Below are 20,761 nucleotides of genomic sequence, written 5' to 3'. Positions count from 1 at the left end.
ATAATTGGATCTGCAGCCATCCTCATTTCAGTGCTTTTTTTTTTTTTTGCCATACAGATATAGCCCCAGCTATATGCATTTATTCAAAATGTCACCTTTCACGTTTAGCACACATTTAGCATTTTGAGAAGACCTCTACCCATACTAGCAGCATAAACATGAAACCCACTGTTTAAATTGTCTGCAAGCCTAATAGCTGCTTAGTAACTATAGGGATGTAAAAACTCTGATAAGACTGTCCAGATTCTTTTCTGGTTGATGCATGCAGCACAAGTACCTTTGTCTCAGGACTACCCAGATTATCGGAGGCTTCTCTCATGGGGATAGAGAGTAATCAAAGGGAACAATATGATAGTTATTGAGCATCTGATAGCTTGAAACATGTTTTTATAACACCCCATCCCTCATGAAAATAAAACAACAGTTAAAGAAACATCCAAGCTAGGAATCATTTCCAATAATTCTGTATACTTCATAGAGAATTATCCTCAAGTCACTTTTTGGAGGATAGGTGCAGAAGGATGATCTTGTTAACAAGATGAAAGCTCACCTTTTAATCCTAACAAGCTGGTTTGCAAAACTTGGGTTATGCAAAGGGACATTAAAGTTTTCAGTAGGGTTCACATCCTCCCCAACACTTTGCCTATGAAAACAAAGGACTGAACCACATTTTTGCATGTTATGGTGAAGGACATGGGAAGCCCTGAAAACGAAGCTCACCTGGAAGTTCCTGATAAAGCTGTCGTCAAATTCTGTATTTCAAGCATACTGTTGGCACACACATTATATATTGTGCATTTTAAGCGTAAGGCAAAGACGCAACAAAAGACAGTAGGGCATCATCATGTAAAGTCAGACTGACATGCTACACACAATCATTCTAACAAACACTGCAAAATACAATACCTATTAGAAACAGCATTCATGGAAAAGGCCGTAGCAAGGGAGTTTCCCATGGAATTACGTGTTCAAGCTATAGGAACACCGCACCAAAAAACCTTTCCAGCCAGTTCTAACAGCTGTTCATTAGAGCAAGGGTTAGAGCTGGGAGACGCCAGAATGTAGACTCCGAGTTAGAATAGGCACAAGCCATAATGCAGCAGAAGCGCTGGTACCTGGATCCCTTTTAATTGACACATTTTGAAAATGTGGCTAAAAGTAAGCCTAACCACAACTTCTAGTTTTGATACGGTACTTCAAAGATCACTGCGCTCGCAAGTTCCACAGTAGCAAAGACCGTGTCATGTCTGTTTTACCCCCTCCTACACTCATCCTGATGTATCTTTTTTTAATGTAACATGGCCTATTTTGCTGAGGACCTGTCCTCAAGAAAAGAGCTCCAACTGTGGCTATGAACCACATAATGGATAACAGATACGGTTGAGAGTAACAACAGTAAGGAAGGAGTGGAGCAGGTTCTTGACTACAGGCTATGGTTACTACAATCTCTAAGAAAATCAGAAGGGAGAGGGCTTTTCTATACAATGATTTTGAAGGAGCATGAGGACAGAAAGTGGCCTAAGATCGATGCCACATCCCAGTAGTGACAGTGGGATGGACGCCACAGACAGACCCTCTGCAAGATGGCTGCATCTCCAATGTTTCCGATGGCTTGAAGCCACACCGTCCTTAGGAAAGGTGGCGACCCTGTTAGTCATCACACGAGGGCCCAGCAAGAAACAGAAAGGTACGTGAGTCCCAGGAACGGGGTAGGGAACAGGACAAGGAACCAAAGAATGAGAGGATGAGGAAACACAGAACCAAAGAGCCTGCAAGGGCACCACAGCTGGGGAAGGAGGCGGGGAAAAGGGAAGCACTGCGGAGACCAGGAGGCAGGTGCAGATCAGCAACAGCATTTTATGAACTCGGCACAGCCCATGCAGAAAGACAACAAACACGGCAAGGTATATTACTATGCATTTGTTACCTCTTCCCTGAAGAAACAGCAGGGGCAAAAGAGAGCATCAGGGACATGAAACTAGAGAACCCCAGAGAGAACTAGCCTCCAAGAGGGGCTGGACCCTGAAATGTTCCATTTTGGTTGGAAAAAATACCCACCCAGCCATACTGCAGTTAACTTACACATGTGAACACAGGGACACAAGGTAATTTACTGAGCCTCCTTCCCTTTTTTCCCCCTAGGCTCTACTTTTCTTCCTTTATCTTGGCACCTTCATTTTTAGCATTGCCTTCCACTACTTTCTTTTTTATGTGTTTTCCACATTTCAGTTCGTTTCCCACCCAAACCCTGATCTATTTGAATGTTTTGTTTTTTTCTTTACCCCTTCATCCTCCCCACTCCTTACCCCATGTCTCTTGGGTCAAGGGGAGGGTGGGGATGATGAGCCCATGATCAAAGTCTTAAATACAAGGCAACTAATCCCAAGGGTGGGTAGATTATATTTAAAGGAGTCACCCTACACACATGGGTAGCTGACAGGGAAGAAGACCTTGTAAGCGTGAGTAAACAGCTGATCAAGCTAGGCAAATCTGCAGTTCCAAGACTGAGTCCAGTCACAGTTTTAAACATAAAAGCAAAGTAAGGAACATGTTATCAGAGAGACTGGAGCAATTCATTTTTCAACAGCTGAGCTGGACCAGCACTGTATTTTTAGGAACAATTTCACCGGTCCATTATGAAAACTCCTGCAAGTCACACGATGGCACTTCTGGGTCCCCGAATGATCAGCTATACCCCTTGGGGTTGGTTTCCCAGCTGGCAAAGACCCCACCTTTTCTGCACAAAACCCAAATAACTGGAAACAGGTGAGACTCCAACCCTGTTCAGCCGTAGGCAATCTTGAACAGCAGCCCTTGACTGTCCTCCACAGGGGTTTTTGGCTATGGGAAACATGGCTAGCATTTCCCTCATGACAGTCACTTTAGACCTAACGCAAAAGCTCCTTCATTGGAGCATGGAGGTCACAAGGCTTCTTCTCTCCAACACGTGCTTTCATCCTTTTCAAATGAATTTATTCAGTGCCTGCAACAGTAGGTCGAGCCCCCCGAAATTGTAGCACCCTTGTGGCCGACACTGGCTTGCCACTTGAGCACAGGCACACCTGACTGCTTTTACTCGTGCTGTGCATCCCCAATTGAAGAGCTGAATTACCAGAACACACCATACACCACCTGTACCATTGTTGTATCTCTCTGGAGTCCACCCACATCGACATTTTGCTGGTGGATACACACATACAGTATATACATGGGCTGAGTGCTAGTGTAATTTGAAGAGATGGCTTTATTTAGCTGATAGAAAGGCTGGGTTTTGTCAGTTTACAGCATGTGCGTGGAGAGTGCACAAACTTTTGGTGACAAAAGGCAAATTCTGTTTAGTGTAGACAGCAGTATCATATAAACAAGGCCTGAACTGGTAGAGAGTCTTGGCCAAGCCTTCTGCGCCTGAATGAGAAACACCCAAGAACCAATCCAATTCACCTGAAGGCTGTCATTACAGTTCCCAAGACAAATGTCCCAAATTCACTATGTTTCTTAAATTGCCACTTGGTACAACAGACTTGAAGGGATGACGAGTGGAGCAAAGATTTTGTGTCTTTTTCTCTCTTTCCATCATTCATTTACTCATGTTTGTAAAGCCCTTTCTAATCGGATAAAAGGCATTGTTCCCCCATGAACAAGCACGCGTTTTTTGGCAACCCAAGGCCTATCTTCAATATATAATATTAACAAATGTTAGTACAGCGGTTCTCAGCATTTTAGACTGAAAATACTGCCACACTGACTGGAGGCACCCCTCAATAAACTTGAGTCTCTCCTTGGAAAATACCAGCTCTTCAGTTCCCTTTTTTTTTTTTTTTTACTAGAGAAAAATAATAGATCAGATTTTTTTTTTTGTTGTTGCAAAGAACTCAGAAAGATTGCAACTATGGATTTCTATTTGAAATCTCTGGGTTTATTCTGTGAATCATGTGTGTATACCAAACAGTGCTTGCTACCATTGTGCAGCCCACCCTGCATCACCCCTGAAAGGATCAAGAGACCCTGGTTGAGAATCACTGTGTTAGTTCTTGAGGACAGGGACCATCTCTAATCTGGTATCCACTTAACACAGACTAAAAGAAAAATAAAACCCCTCACAAAACCCACCACACAATCAAAATTTCAATCAGCCACAGCTAGAGTGGAAAGAAGGACTAGTGTAATGTAACTCCCTTTCACCATCTAAAATGAAGCAGGCAGGCCTACTTCAGATATTCCTCCACAATTTCAGAGGTAGCACCAGAAAGTCGATGCACTTCTTAACCACAATACCAACCCTAATGCTGGTTCTGTGCAACATGTAAGCCAATGATGGTACCTTCAGACAACCCCAGAGATAGAAAACAAGGTTGAAAAGCTGAACAAAGGAAGAGGAAGATAGTGAATATGCAGCAAGTGAACAAAACCTATTTACTGCCTCTTAATCGCTATCTCCAAAAATATGCACTTCCCAGGAGGCACCACCCAATGTAATACATCTCAAGGACTGTGAATCTTGCAACTTTAAGGACTTCTCTCTCTTGCATAAAGGAAATTGCTACACATTTGTAACATTTAAAACCAAACCCCTTTATTTAACACTTTGGAAAGAAAATTTGCTTTTATTGAGGTCTGTTTGTACACTATGTTCTAGAGTTCAGCTGCTTTTGCCCAATTGAGACATATTACTTAAACGTTTTTTGTTATGTTACAATATGTTTTCACTCTCAACTAAAAATGGTGGTGTAATCCATTTTTTTTTATTACTATAATCATAATCTTCTGACAGCATCTGAAAATGGAACGTTTCAGTCAAAATGAGGACTTTTTTGGATGATGAAAATGAAAAAAGGGGGTTGGTGCATATTAACAAATGAAAAGAAGAATCACTGTTGTACAAAAAACAAGGGGTTAAAAGTTAGTGGTTGATACCAGAAAATGCTTGTATAGTCAGTCCCAAAAGAAACAGAAACCCCATCACAAAGACTTCTCAAAACTGGAGTGGACAAAAGAGTAAAATTAATACCGAAGGAACAATACATGATGCTACCAGCAGTAAAAACTAGATGTTCCATTCTAATACTCCAGCTACAGCAACAACCACCACTGATTAACTTCTACAGTACTCAACTAATACCATACGCAAGACAGCAACTTTTCTTTTACGGTGTAAACAGCATCCACTAGATGGCATCATTCTAGTACATTTTGTGTTTTCTTTTTTAATTGGACACACAAAGCATAGTTTCTAGTTCCATGCTGCAGCAAACAAAGTTAATTTAATAAAAGCTTTGAAGCGATTCTTCCCCTATTTTCTGAAATTATACTGCTAATCTCCCTATTACACCCAGCTGTTTTTAACAAGATTCATGCACGTTAGAAATAGAGAGCTCACATTCGAGGGGTTCCATTAGAATCTTAAAACCCCTCCAACTATCAAAAAATTTCAAAAGCATAAAAAGGAAAAAAGTGCAATTAATTCAAATAGAACTAAATCATTCATTTAGAAGGCACACAGGAAACGCCTAATTCTAAAAAAAAAATATTAAATATACTATGCTATGCTATACAACTGGTAAAAAAAACAAACACAACAAAAACCAGAAGCCACCACCTTGCTCCTCCTTTGACACAAATTCTGCTCTTGCTTGGTCTCTGGTCACATGAACAGCCATTATTCCCATGAGAAATCCTATTAGCCAACTTGAGTAAAGGCATCCAGATGGAGGCCACAGAGTACACTCAAAAAATGGAACTCAGCATCTGAATGGGGGGGAAGGAAGGGAGGGCTTATACCACTGTTGCAACACTAAAATTGTCTTGTCTAGTCAAGGCCTGAGTAATGTCAGGACTGATCACAGAGGTGGGGATGTCTAAGCACTGATGAATTTTGCAAAACGCTGTTTGGCAAGATTTGTTTTTAAATAGTTGCTTTATAAATATTTGCCTAGCTACTCATGGTAGTAATTCCTAACTTCCTCACAAGAGGGACCTCTCAGTCCCAGGTCCACACCTCCTCTGCATCAACTGGGAGACTGCAAGAAAAAAGCAGCAGTGGGAATAAACAAAGAGGAAAATAAAGTTGCTTTGACACAACGGATCCAGGTGTTTCACTGTACTCCTCCACATTTTACCTCTGTGTATTTCCTCTCTCTGGGTACTGGGCTTCATTTTTAGTACACTATGCCTAAGTTGGACTTTGCCACTTCTCACCTGCACCGTTGTGGTTTTCTTCATCTATATGGTGCATTTATTCTTTATTTCTAAATGCTGTGGACAGACCACTTTCTCTTACTTCACGAAGTAGAAATATACACGTGCCCTGTGACTTTCACAGACTCCCTCTCCACCCATATCTGCTATAAAAGTTGCCACCCTAGTCTTTAAAATCTCCCTACCAAATTGCTCCACATTGCACAGCTTTTCAAACACCATTTCCTGGCTTTGTATCTCACCTTAAACCTTACTGATTTGTCTTAGATCAGGGGTGGGCAATTATTTTGGGCAGAGGGCTGCTTACTGAGTTTTGGCAAGCCATTGAGGGCTGCATGACAGGCAGCCAGGGGCAGATAAATATAAATTTTCTAAATTTTTTAGGGGCCCCACAGGCTGGATAGAGTGGCCTGGTGGGCCACATCCAGCCCACGGGCCACATTTTGTCCACCCCTGCCTTAAATCATAACTGTAGCTAAGCCACATCCCAAACACCTCCTCCTCTTCCCTTTCCTTTCACTGTATGATGAAACTTGTGCTAGCAGTCACTGGCTAATGAGAGCCACCTTTCTATGATAATTCATGACAATTGCAAAGTCTTTCTAGATCCCCTGTTAACCACACTAGGCTATTCATACTCCTTTTATAACAAACAAACAGAAAACATCCCAGTCTCACAGCTAGCTTAAGTGAAAACTGGAAATCTATTTAAAATTGTATTTACTTCCATCATTTGATGCTGTTTGTTTCTCTTGGACAGAAAGGAGACCCAATCTGGCAGCTGCTCCAGTTGGCCTGATACAGACCCTGGAGTAGCCAGAACTGCCTACCTGGCAGTCAGACCAGACTGCAAGCTGTGCTGCATGCAGCAGCCACAGCAACTGGCCTGTGCCGCAGGCAGCACCTACTTTGGGACATGGGCCACACAGTTCCTGGGATCTGTCGGTGTGGGACCTGCATTGCACGCAGTGCTCACAGGCACCACATGCAGCATGCATTCTGGACTCGCTGGAGCAGACACCATGTGCAGCATAGTCCTGGAGCTGCTGGGGCAGGCACTTAATGTGGCGCAGTGCAGCTGGGACAACCACCACAACAGCATGGCTGCTGCTCTGGCCAAACCGTGGTCCACGCAACACCAGTTCCAGCTGCCCTGGGATCTGCACTGCACACAGTGCAGGTCCCAGACTGGTTGGTGCAGCTGCCAGATCAGGTATGCTGGGGGAGGGAAAGGGAGAGGGTCCATGGGCCAGATTTGGCTCGCAGACCCGCTCCATGCCACTCATTCAGCTCACAGGGCCAGGTGAGTTCGACACCCGTGTGTTAGAGTAACTAGCATGAACTGATACAAACAGCATAAAAACAACTTTATGTCATCTAGACAGAGACCTAAGCTACCTGCCAGGAGAGAATATATGAACTTTCAGATCCATTCTGCAGAGTTTTATTCCATCAGCATTACATTATAAAAAGATCAAGGAGGCTTTATGTTATAAGTATGGTTTGCCTGTATAATCAAGATTAAGTCATATTACACCCAAAATACCCAGATGGGCTACAGCCATGTAAGGTAAGGGCTGTAAACATGGTTATAAAATACAACTTAGCCCCATCACAACAGGCAAGATCAAAATCACGTTATGGCGTATTCCTATCATGCCATACTAGTACTTAGATCTATACTCCTCCATTGAGAAAGGGATTCATATTCTGATCTCTTTCATTACAGTACAACCCCATTTTATCAAACCAAGGCTTCACAAACCCTGGAAATCCTCATGTAAAGGGGACTTCAGAAAAATGAGAACGATCTGAGGCATACTGATGTGCTCATTGGTTAAACCAGGTTTCAGTGTAATGGGGCTGATTTGTAACTTTCATTACTCTTATAATCAAAGCCATGTCCCTTCTGCTGCTTTTAAATTAATTACTTCAACAAATCTTCTATGAAAACCTACTCAAAACACTCCTGATTCAAGAAGTCTCTCTTTGAAGTGCATACATACTTTACAACAAAGGCTCAATCATGCAAACTACAAACAGCAGCGTACTGAACAGCGTTCAGGCAGGAGACTCATACAACCATCTGCTGGGCTTCCCTCTTAGATCTGTCTATCCTATTTAGAATATGCAGAAAAACCAAGTAATTGCAATAATCCTTGTTTCTATCACCTTGTCCTCTTCTGATTAAACACTATTCAACTCTTGGAAAAAAACTTGTGTCTTGTGTCATTCAGCAATGAATTAGCTTTGTTTTCTCTGCAGTCTCTAATCAAATTAACAAAAGTCGCCTTAGTTTTCTGAACAACCTGAAAAAGAACTACCTGTGCTATCATGAGATCCACCAGCCCCTTCTTTAGGCCGGGAAATAAGCCTGTTTCTTCTCAGAGAGCAGTTGGCAGCTCCATGTTTGCGCAACTGGTGGTGTTCACAGTTCTATTTGGCAGAAAAGAAGACATCACATTTTTGATAGGGGAAGTGTTTCTGGCCTAAAGCAAGAAAAATAAATATATACTTATCTGTCTTTCTAAGATGCAGTAAGACTCCTTTTTTCTTTTTCAAAACATTTTGTCATTAATGTAGGGGAAAAATAACTGTTGCAATTAGAACTCCATCCTACCTTGCCTGAATGGAAAATATTCCCTCACCTCCATAACATCAAAGAAAAAACTATTACAACATCCAAGTTCTAAACTACAGTGGAAGGATCTTTTCTTGTGTATCTGTCCCTATATGTGTAGACCTGATGCAACATTCATCATTCATAAACTCATTGGATACAATCTTTTCACTGATTTCAACAGAATCTAGATTAGACCACATGCAAATAGCAATCATCATCTCCCTATAAGAACATGTTTTACATGTCTGTCTTAAATGTAACAGCTAGAACAACCAAAAAAAAAACAAGTACAGAAAGTAAAAATAGTTGACATGAAAGCAAATGCCAGGCAATGAAATCAGAAAAATGTGTGTGGCAGGTACTTCTATGATCAAGAAAGTGGTGAAGAAGAGACACAGGTACAAAAAAGCAAAAGGCAACCTCTCCTTGACAGGATGCTACTGGTACCTCCCACATTTCATCTTACACAAGCTGGGACTTTATGTTAATTAGCATCAGAAATTGTATCCAGGAGTCATGTGTGCTTTAAGCAACCCCAAGTCTCCCTAGAGTGGCAGGCCTATGGCTCTCTTATGAACAGCACTTTCCGTTTCTCAATCTTGTTCAGTTCAAATTCAGCAATTTTGAATCACAAAGTTAGGGTTGGAAAGGACCTCAGGAAGTCATCTAGTCCAACCCCCTGCTCAGGCAGGGCCATCCTCCACTAGATTATCCCAGCTAAAGATGTCTACCTGGGTCTTAAAAACCTCCAAAGATGGAGAGTCCACCACCTCTCTGGGTAACCTGTTCCAGTGTTTTACTGCTCTCCTAGTGAGAATATTCTTCCTAATATCTAACCTAAACTTCCCTTGCTGCAATTTGAGACTGTTGCTCCTTGTTCTGTCAAATGCCACCACTGAAAACAGTCTAGCACTCTAGCTCCATCTTCTTTCAAACCCCCTTCAGGCTGCTATTAAATCCCTTAGCAGTCTCCTCTTTTCTAGACTAAATAAGCCTAGTTCCTTCAGCCTCTCCTCCAGAAGTCATGTTCCCCAGTCCCCTCACTGTTTTTATTGCCCTCTGCTGGACTCTCCAATTTGTCCATATCCTTTCTATAGTGGGGGGGCCCAAAACTGAACACAGTACTCCAGATGTGGCCTCATCAGTGTCGAATAGAGGGGAAGAGTCACTTCCCTTGACCTGCTGGCAACACACCTACCAATGCAACCCAGTATGCCGTTAGCCTTCTTGGCAACAAGGGCACACTGCTGGCTCATAATCAGCTTATTGTCTACTGTAACCCCCAGTCCTTTTCTGCAGAGCTGTTGCCCAGCCAGTCAGCCCCCAGCCTGTACTGGTGCATGGGATTGTTCCGTCCCAAGTGCAGGACTTTGCACTTGTCCTTGTTGAACCTCATGAGATTTCTATTGGCCCAATCCTCCAATTTGTCTAAGTCACTCTGAATCCCAGCCCTACCCTCCAGCATATCTACTACTCCTCCTAGCTTGGTGTCATCTGCAAACTTGCTGAGGGGGCACTCCATCCCCCCTTCCAGGTTGTTGATGAAGACACTGAACAAAACCGGCCCCAGGACTGACCCCTGGGGTACTCCACTTGAGACCTGCTGTCAACTAGACATTGAGCCATTGATTACTACCCTGTGAGCCTGATGCTCCAGCCAGTTTTCTATCCATCATTCATCCAGCCCATATGTCCTTAGCTTGCCTGTGAGAATGTTGTGGGAGACTGTATCAAAAGGTACACCACATCCACCGGTCTCCCTGCATCCACAGAGCCAGTCACCTCATCATAGAAGGCCATCAGGTTGGTTAGGCATGACTTGCCCTTGGTGAATCCATGCTGACTCTTCCTAATCACCTTCTTCTCCAAGTGCTTAGAAATGGATTCCTTGAGGATCTGCTCCATGATTTTTCCAGGGACTGAGGTGAGGCCGACTGGTCTGTAGTTTCCTGGATCACCCTTTTCCCCTTTCTTAAATATTAGCACTGTATTGCCCGGTATTGCTTTCTGCAGGCTGCTGAGCAGCTATCTTACAGCTGACTTCCCTAGCAAGCCAGCTACTGCCTTTGACACTTCAAATACCATCCTATTCTCCAATTCTGGTTGATATCCATTGTTCACGAGAGAAAAACCAAGCAGCCAAAGATGAGCAAAGGCCCCTCCCATTAGCCCAGCTCTTTGCTAAGTTTTTTTGTATACATGCAGCTTTCACAATTGGTAACTTCACACCAATGTCTCAGGTCAGACACTTGACTGTTTCTACCTTGGAAAGTTTTCAGAAAACCACTTGTGTACAATACAGACCAATCCATATGCAACGCTTGTAACTGAAAGCATTCTTCTAATCCTAATGCACACACACTAGACAGAGGTCTCAAGTCCTAGATTTCTTTGTTACATACTCCATTTTTTGTCAGCGCCAAATTAATCCTCAGGAGTGAAGGACATGCCGGGTGTGTCTACACCTGTCATTAATATTAAGCAATAAACTCCAGTGCATATCACACCAGAGTTTATTACTCCCAGGCACACTGTTTGAACGTGTGTCTGGGACCACAGCATGTTGAACCAAGTCAGAGCAGCCCTGGCTGGCAGGGGATCTGGGAGGGTCAGCCTGCCAGCTCAGGGCTGCTCTGACCCAGCTCAATGTGCTGCAGAGGGTCTGGCTGTGGCATGAGGGTGCTCCAGTGTGGGGCTAGCCAGCAGGCAGCACTTGCACTGACGTATCCTCATGCCCCAGCCAGCCAGGTTGGCGTCTACACATGCACTGCTGCGAAATAAAAAACACTCCACAGCAGGATAGTACTTGTATTTACAAGTATTTACAAGTACTATCCTGCTGTGGAGTTTATTAATTTCCTGCACTCTAATAGGGCTGCACATGTAGACAGATGTTTACTATGGAGCTAATTAGTCAACTCTACAGTAAACATCTCACATAGCTATGCCCTGTTTGGCCTAAGAATGGCCATATTTTGAAGTTTTAAGGACCTTAATCTCTGCCCGTAGCTCTAAAAAAAAACAACTGAATACAAAAAATGCAGAATGTACCATGTAAGCATGTTAACAGTAATGTTTGCCTCCATATATGAAGTAAAGCATTTGCTCTAATGTATTCATTTAAAAAGCAAACTGAGCATATGTGCACTGCTCAGAGGTTTGTCCAAAGTTCCACATTTTTATTCTGTTACATAGCAGGTCACATAAAGAAACTGTGTTTTGGCTCAGAGACCCTTTCTTAGGCTTAACCGTTATTTTTTCTTGTGAGAGGCTGTTTCATGTAAATAGACATAAAATGTACTTAATTAGCTCACTATTAATGTGGTTTAACTTAGTTTGTTTTTTCCACAAAGACCATCATTACTCAGACTAAAATTCATTCAACAATGCAGAGCTGATGATAATATTGACTAAGTGATGTAAAAAACCTACTGTCAAAGGTTTGACTGCTCTTAGGTAAGCCACCCTTGACGCAACTCTATTTAATCTATGCAACTATATAATAGGCACATGTTATGTATAAGAGTCTTCCTTTATTTATTTTTTTTTACAGCTGAATCAGTTTGTGGTATTTGAAGATTTACAGAATGTTTTCTTCACTGATGCCATAGGAGAAAAATGTAATTCCTATGACAAATGTATGTTTAAGTGAGAAAATCAATTAAAAGCAATTTTTCTTCAACTTAGCAAAGAGTTTTTAAAATCATTACTTTTTGCTTTTTTATGTTGTCACAGATACTATATTTCTAGTCATTTTCTTGTCAAGATCATATTGGCATGTATTGTTTACAAAGTTTTCACACCAATGTTTGCTTATTGGTTTTAAAACAATGCTTCTGCTGTTAAATCAGAGCTTTCACAGAACATAAACTTTAGGCTACACCTGACCAGGCAGTGTCCTTTTGAAGACCTTTTTTAGTGGTTCTCAGTGAGCACACTACTGATTCAAAGCGTATATCAAGTAGTCTGCTTTAGCCTCTAAGGTCAAAGTGGGCTGACTATATTTCTTTTTAAACCTATTGTACTACAAATGCAAGGGAAAAAAGGAAAATTAATCATCATCATCATCAAGGCACATTTTCTTGGTTACTGAAACACAGAGGGGAAATTAGAAGGGGAAAAGACAGCAAGGATGAGAGCAGAAAAAGAAGAGTGAGGGCAGAAAACTAGCAAAGCAAATCCCATGAATTAAAATCAGAATAAAAAGACCTAAAGAAGAATGAGAGAGAACAAGGCCTCAGGCATGCTCTCATGTAGCTGTACAATATACACGTACAGCTTCTGCGTACTGTCAGTGCAGCATATAGCCAGTCCATTGCAAGCTGTGGAGCAGTGACCATAAAAGAATACAACAGTGATCCTGTCTCAAGATTAATCCTTCTGGAGTAAAGTACCGGTGGGATCAGAGAGATTTGTAAATTTGAGGACATGGAGATAGTAGCGAGTACAGTTGCTAACTACATGAAGAGGGACTTGTGGATTGTGGCAGAGGAGAAAGGTACATTGGCACACATCGGGGAGAAGAGGATGATGGATGAGGAACAGAATGGGGGGGGGGGAGCAATGGAGAGCACTGGCACAGAGCTCCCAGGGTATGGTAAAGGAATAGGAAGGAGAAGAGAAACATACGCTGTTTATTATTATCATTATCATTATTTTAACTATGAGAGAAAAATGGGGGGGAGTTCATTGTAAAATGACCCTGCATTCGTGAATTTCCCCCAGTACTAACAATTTTAACAAATATAAGAGATGTAATTTTTCCAAAATTACATCCATTTAAAGCCAGTAGCTTTGTGTTAATCTGCACATCCCAATTTAATGTTTACAACGATGGGCCTTTTTCTCCTGAGAACACTCCTTTGTTAAGCTTTCTTGATAATGCAACCACTTTATGTATAAGCCTAGGGAAAAAAAACAACAACACATAAATAATAAATGGGAAGAGATCATTTACCACTCCTCCTATTAAAAGGACCCATACTACTTGTTTTCCAACAAACAGTTTTAGTGTTTAAACAGGGGAAAGATGTGTTACTCAGCTGAACTGATGCAACCATTTCATCTGTCCAGTCTTTTACTGGTATAAGTGGAGCGACCCCTAAATGAAATCAGTTTGAAGTTACAGCAGTTGTGCTCCACTTACACCTGTGTAGAAGCAAACAGATAAACCATTTATATTTGTACAGTGTGATCTACAGTAAACTGGTATAATTTACAACCAGCATAATAGTTTAATTTGATCACACCAGAAGCACTGACATTTAGGAGGATGGTCAAAGCAGATGCAATGAGTGAAAGAGAGCCAGGACTGGGGCTGGTAGGTGGGGCTTAAAACTATAACACAAAGGAAACTCCCCCCAACTCTTCTGACATAAAACTCTCAAGTGATTCCAAGCAGGGACTGGGTATCAAGGTGAAAAAAAAAATATTCCCAGTTTTCATTACAAGAATGCTAAACAGAACTGCTGTTTTTCCTGACTTCTTTTGAACATTTAAACAGAGTTATCCAGCAAAGCAAGGAGCTGAAAAGGCCCTGGGGGAAAAGAATGCAACAGGCACAGTGCTTGAGGAAGCGTTCCTTCCTCACACTCTACTTAATCATATGCAACTCCATCAAAAAAAACCCCTTTGGATTGCACAGATTACTGTACTATTGTACTTCCTCTGCAGCATTCCTCTCTTTGGTACTTCTCACGTATGGCTCCACACAACTTCTGAGCACTTAAAGCTTATTTCTGCAGTGCTGCCTTTCTGACCAGCACTGCATGTACCTTAAGACCTCAACTCTCCAGCATGAGAAATCTTGTCCAGCTGGTGTTTTAAGCCCCCTCCCTCCTGCATCCCCCATGCAGATACACCAAAGTCTTTGTACTGGGGCCAGCCCTTCATTTAGATACAGTGCGCAGGCATTACACCAGGACGAGCTGCATCACGCCACAGTGCAACTCTATAGGCAGCACAACTTACCATTACAAAAACCTCAGTGAAGATGAAGCTGGATTGTGCTAGGTTGAATCTAAATTGATTGCTGAAAGTCCTGCACAATTAGAGTAATGCCACGAGCCAAGTGACAATCCCGCAAAGCTCTGCTGGGAGGTTACCCCAGTGAATGGATCAGTCGCCAGCAACCAACCCAGCTACACCCTTGCAACCATAGAAGACAGATGACCCAAGCAGCTGTTTCAACTGCTGGAGTCTTTCCTCATCTCAGTTACTGTTGTTCCCCCTGGTCTAAGCAGAGTTATATCGCAGGCAGCTGCCCTCGTGGCTGGCTACTGGCAGCTAGAAGCAGGTCCCCAATGGAGGCAAAGCCCAAACATACGGTGTTTTCCTTCTCACGCAACATACTTCCTCTTCACTAAGCATACCATTCCTTCTTCAGAGGGTGCACATTTAGAAGATAATTGAATTAAACAGTTACCTCAGAAAATCACTAAAAGCTAGCTGTGTGCTTAGCCAGATGAAGCAATCTGCTTTATGCCAGGCAAAAAACAATAGCCTTGCACACAGATATTCTGCAAATTATGAGCTCATATCACTCAAAAGTGGACGGTAACCAGCATTACTCCATGGGTCAGATTCTCTTTAAACCTCTTAGCAAACTTCTACTTTGTTGCTTTCTTTTCATTAGGTTCAGTGATTTTAGTGCCTAAAAACTGGCACCTTTCCAAAAGTTGAGGCTAACTGACGTACCTCCTTTATGAATCTACTGCATCTTGTTAATACACGCAGCATTCCCACCAGCTACAGCAATACCTACCAGTGTCCCGCATTCTTACTCTTTTTGATGCCAGGAATTGAGAGGCAAATGCCAAGAACTTAAAAACTGTTATTTCTCCTCTCTAAGTAAAAGTCAGAGAAAGACTAAATGTCCTTGACTGAAACTTCATTTCTCTTCTTAAACTGGATTAAGTATTATTTACTAATTACTAACTGGAATTACCAATGACTATTTTCTATTATTTTACTGCAATTTTTCCTGAAAATGGAACGTAAAACTATTTCCTACAATATAATTTTCAAATAGAAGAGAGTTGCCTCAAAATGCCCTTCATTCGTTACAGTTAAATGTTAAAGTCACGTTACACCACAACAAAATATTTTAAAAGTCTCAAGAAAACCCTCATGCTTTAGGGCAAAAGCCAGTTTCTGAGTGGCTAGGGTTAAGATGAAACCTCCTCTAAGGCAGGCTACTATATGGTTGATCATTATAGTGTTTCTTGGGCCTTCCTCTGAAGCATTAGGCCCTGAGCACTGTGTGTGACCATTTCATTGATCCAGCCTGGTATTTTACGACCCTGTTCTGCTACAGGTTTACGTTTATTTGCTCTCCATTTTAAGCATCCTTGCTGAAGCAGGCTGCCACTGAAGAAAGGCAGTCAAACAAGTAATGCGAGAACTTAAGTGATTTAGTATGTATGTTCGTCTTCAGAACAACGTCAGAATAATTGAAAACTGGAGGCCAAGCATATTGTAGAGCAGAATTTGTTTTATAATCTAAAAGGGTGGAGAGTTAAGGCAGTTGCAATATTAATGAAAATCGCACACTATGGTGTTTTCTAGGCACAGAATAATGCTGACCACTGGGAATTCACAACACATCAAAGCTATTCAAGATTTAGAGATGGAGGAGAAAAGGAAGATACCCTTTCTTTTCCAAGTAACATGGCAAAGTAATGTTCTCAGCGACTGCAATATAACTGTAGGAGCACAACACTCTTACCTGTGTGAGTGAGCATGTGTCGTTGCAGGGAACTTGCCCATGGAAAGACCTGGGGACAGTGAGGACAAATGATTTTTTGCAGGCAATTCAAATAAGCATTCCTTTTTCCTCTCAGCAGTTTCTCCTCCGCCATTTCCTTCTCATCTTCACTGGTTCCATTTCTGTCAACTTCTTTGAAATCATCCGTGGACTGCAGAAATGGGCTAAATTTATTAGTGTCTGTGGTAGCCAGCATCTTCTCTATGCTAGCAAACTCCCCACTTGACTCTAAGTCCACAGCACCACTCACTTTAGGCTTATTTTTTGTTCCTTTCTTCCTACCCCTTTTTTTAGCCAAGCCAGTATCGGCACTTTCAGACTTCTCTAGACTATTTGGATCATACGCTTTCTGCGTAAGGTCACTAGGAATGCTGGAGTTTTTCTGGATGCCCGTCATCATGGTCGCTTTTGGTTTGGAGTTCCCTGATTTATCAGACCCAGTAGAGCTGCTTGATGCTTTGGCACTGGTGTCTGTAACCTCCGTTTTCAGCAAAGCAGGAGCAGAAGACACAGAAGAAATGATCTGTGCGATGGAAGCCAGTGGCGGCAACTCTTTAGTTACAGAAGGCTTTGGCAAAAGAGGTGGCGGCTTAGGCCTCAAGGGTCGCAGCAAGGCAGAGTTGCTGAGAAGAGCTGGGGAAATGATTGGGACAGTCAAATGCAATGGACCCTTCACTGGCTGGGAATGTTTGAGCGCTCTGTTCTCTACGCTCCCATTGGCACTGACAGCCGGAGGGCACTGCTGACAGTTATAGGGTGTGTCACTGTTCCCAAAAGAAGCCTGATCTTGTTTCTTGGCTTCACTGGGGACATCATCTTTATCTTTCTTTACGGCTTTGGGAATTGACAGGTCTATGGGCTCCATGGAACAGTCATAGAGAGATAAAGGGGAGGTGCCGAACAAGTTCTCCTGCTTCACTTGCACTGCACTCAAGTTTTTGTTCTTCTGTGAAAAGTCTAAGGGCTCATCGAAATCCATTGGGAAGGTACTTGCAGGCTCAAGTTTGACTGGAACGTGCGATGGGGCTCCCAGCAAAAAGCCATTTTGTGGTTCCAGGAATGGTGCGATAGGTTTGCAGTCCAGGTAAGTGCTGTCCTCCAGTAAAGGAGGGTCTGCCTGGTTCTCCTGAGGGCTGTAGTCGACAGCCAGAATGTAGTTCTCGATCTCCTTCTCTTGCACGTGCAAGTGTTGCTTGAGGATGTGGTGGATGCAGTTTCGCTTGGCAGAGAAGGCTGTGCCGCACTCCTTGCACTCAAATGGCTTCTTCTTCTGGCAGCCACTGTGAGTTCTCATGTGGATGCGGAGAGCCCGATAGTGCTTCAGGTCCTCACCACAGAATTTGCACACAGTGTCCGGAGAACAAAAAGCATCCACCATCTCTGCCGCATTGCTGGTGACGTACTCAATGTTCTTTTCTATGTCCTTCCTGGTCACCTTGAGGTGCTTCTTGCGCAGGTGCCTCTCACAATTGGCTTTCACTGTGAAGGGGTAGTGACAAATCTTACAGATGTAAGGTCTCTCCCCGCTATGCGTCCGCAGGTGCCGAATCAGCGCTGCCTTATCAGCAGCGATGTAATCACAGATGTTGCACTGGTAAGGGGAGATGCCCAAGTGAGACCGAATATGAGCCCTCAGCACCCCTGAGAAGGCAAACACCTGATCACAGAAGCGGCACGGATACAAGACTTTTCTCATTGTTGGTGCCTTCTTGTTTGCTGCCCCTGCAATGATGGCCTTAAGGTCCCCTTCAGTTACCTCTTGCTTGATCTTGGCATCCATGTTCAAAGGCAAAAGGGCTTCTATGATACTGTCTTGTTCCAGCTGTGTTTTCAGCTCATGTTGACTTAAAGACTCTGCCTTGGACTGGAGGAGCAACTGAGAAGAAATAGATTTCGTTCCCAATTTAGACTGTGTCAGGTGAAAGTTGGAAGCAGACTCCACAGAGTTTTTGATCAGCCTCAGAGGTGGCGGGGGAAGGCTTGGACTGATGCACCCTGGTGAGGCTTGCTGTGCGCTGATCAGTGGAGGAGGTGTAGAGGTTGCAACAACTGTTCGCGGAGTTACCAAGGGCTTTGGCTTCAGTGGCGGCATATGCTTGAAAATAGACTGTCCAGGGGCAGCTGGTGCCTTAGAAAGCGGCGGAAGACTTATCTGAGGAGAAGCTGAAGAAGCCATCTTCAAAATCTGCTGAATGTCAGCCAGTTCAATAGCAGATTCATTGGAAATGGGTTTTACCACAATACTGCTGTCAGGCTGAATGATAAAGCCCTTCTGGAAAGGCTGCAGAGACAGGAGCTTCATGTTCTCTTTTGTAGCCGGAAGGACTGAAAACGAACTTCCCATGGAAGTGGCTTCCAAAGGAGACATGCTGAGCAGGCCTGTGCTGCCAGGGTCCTGAGGTAGGTTACTCTTCAGTGTTCTGAGCTGCATTTCTTGGACCTCATCTTGCATATCCTCCTCCTGCTTGTCAGGCTTGATGTCTTTGGTGTACTGTAGGCCCAAGGACTCCATGAAGACTTTCTGGTCTGGGTTCTCACTAGCTGGGCTCATCAACTCTGGCTTGTGATTTTCTTTTCCCTGATCTGCTATGTGGGTTTCTTTGTGCAGCTTGAGTGCTGGGAGCATGGGGAATGCCTTGTTACAAGTCTCGCAAATATATCGATGAAATTCACTGATGCATCTTCGCAGATTCGTTTCACACCAGACCTACAAGACAATCACACAAGAAACATGACTGACCTAGTCATTGAACATTCTGCCTCAATCAAGTCTTAGATTCTTGCAGAGATAGGAAACAACTCCACTTCTCACTCCTCAAGATGCAGCCACCTTGGCACTGAAAAAGAAAGTTTATAGGATCATAGGAAAGTAGCTTACCAAAGGGAAGTTTACTGTAAGCTCTTCAAATCTCTCTCAGAAATTGAAGGTGATCTTTTTTTAAAAAAATCCCTTTGCATAAATAATTTACAAAAACAAATAATCTCTCAGAATTGTACAATTCATTTACTCGACAACCAGCAGGAGGAGGAGCAGTGTTAGAAATAGACAAGAGAGTTAAGGCTAGGTAATTTTTCCCCCCCCAAAACGTCTCAAAAAACCCATATTCAAATACATCTTTGTAAATGTTCATTGAGGGCACATCTACATAAAACATTTAGTGCTCAATTAACTAATCAGCTGCACAGTAAATGTCTCAGCATCTACATGTGCAGCCCTAGTAGGCTGGAGTAAACTAATTTACTCTGCAGCAGGACAGTACTTGTAAATACAAGTACTACTCTGCTGTGGAGTAAAAAACTGCAACAGCACAAGTTCAGATGCTGGAGGGGCTGGCTGGGGCACAAGGGTGCTTCAGTACAGGGGCTACCTGCCAGCTAGCTCTACATTGGAGTGCCTACATTCCCCAGCCAGCCCCTCTGCAGCATGTTGATCTGGGGAGAGTAGCTCCAGGCTGGCAGACTGACCCCCAGGGCCCCCTGCCAGCTGGGGCTGTTCCACCCAGGCTCCACATGCTGTGCATGAATAAACTGCAGAGCTTATTGCTCCAGAATTAATTGCTCCCAGGTGCATGTTCAAACAGTGCATCCAGGAGCAATAAGCTCCACAGTTTATCCATGCCCCATAACTCCACGTGTAGATGCGTCCAGAAAGTACAAGAGCCCAAGGACTAACTTTAAGATAGCCAGGATGACTCGTGTTCTGCAAAGTTTGTGCACCAATGTTTTAAACAAGCCATTACATAAATAAGCAGAGCACCAGTAATCATTTTCAGTTAGACAGATAGCTATCACTATATTAACATTATCTACATTTTGCTTATTCTAGTACACTCCAGGTTTCAAGAATCAGATAAAAGAGAGGACTAAAAATGTTTATGTTTAAAAAAAAAAAGTGTATTTATACCCCTAAATTCACCTCTCTCAACTAAAAGGGAGGTAAAACCCATGCAGAATCCATGCAGAAATTTCAGGTTGTGTTTTTTATATCCGCTGCATAAATATCAAATCTCATGTAGATGTATAAAACAGCTATCCTCATTATATATATATTAGTTTCATAGTCTGTAGGGTCGGAAGGGACCTGAGCAGATCATCAAGTCCGACCCCCTGCCATGGCAGGAAAGAGTACTGGGGTCAAATGACCCCAGCAAGGTGTTCATCTAGCCTGCTCTTAAAGA

General features: G+C 42.9%; 1 protein-coding gene across 2 annotated transcripts in view; it reads right to left on the bottom strand.

The window, feature by feature from the left end:
• The window catches only part of RREB1 (ras responsive element binding protein 1), a 166,464-nt gene that overhangs the window by 8,661 nt on the left and 137,042 nt on the right, over positions 1 to 20,761 (bottom strand). For both annotated transcript variants that reach the window (XM_019522254.1, XM_019522245.1), the window contains exon 9: positions 16,545 to 19,290. In XM_019522254.1, the coding sequence (XP_019377799.1) occupies positions 16,545 to 19,290 (2,746 nt within the window). The remainder of the gene's footprint in view (positions 1 to 16,544; positions 19,291 to 20,761) is intronic.

The sequence above is a fragment of the Gavialis gangeticus genome, unplaced genomic scaffold (genome assembly GCF_001723915.1).
Source record: "Gavialis gangeticus isolate Ggan-Ray unplaced genomic scaffold, GavGan_comp1, whole genome shotgun sequence".
NCBI lineage: Eukaryota > Metazoa > Chordata > Crocodylia > Gavialidae > Gavialis > Gavialis gangeticus.
Note: the sequence above shows the minus strand (reverse complement) of the source record. Positions and strands in the feature narration are given on the sequence as shown.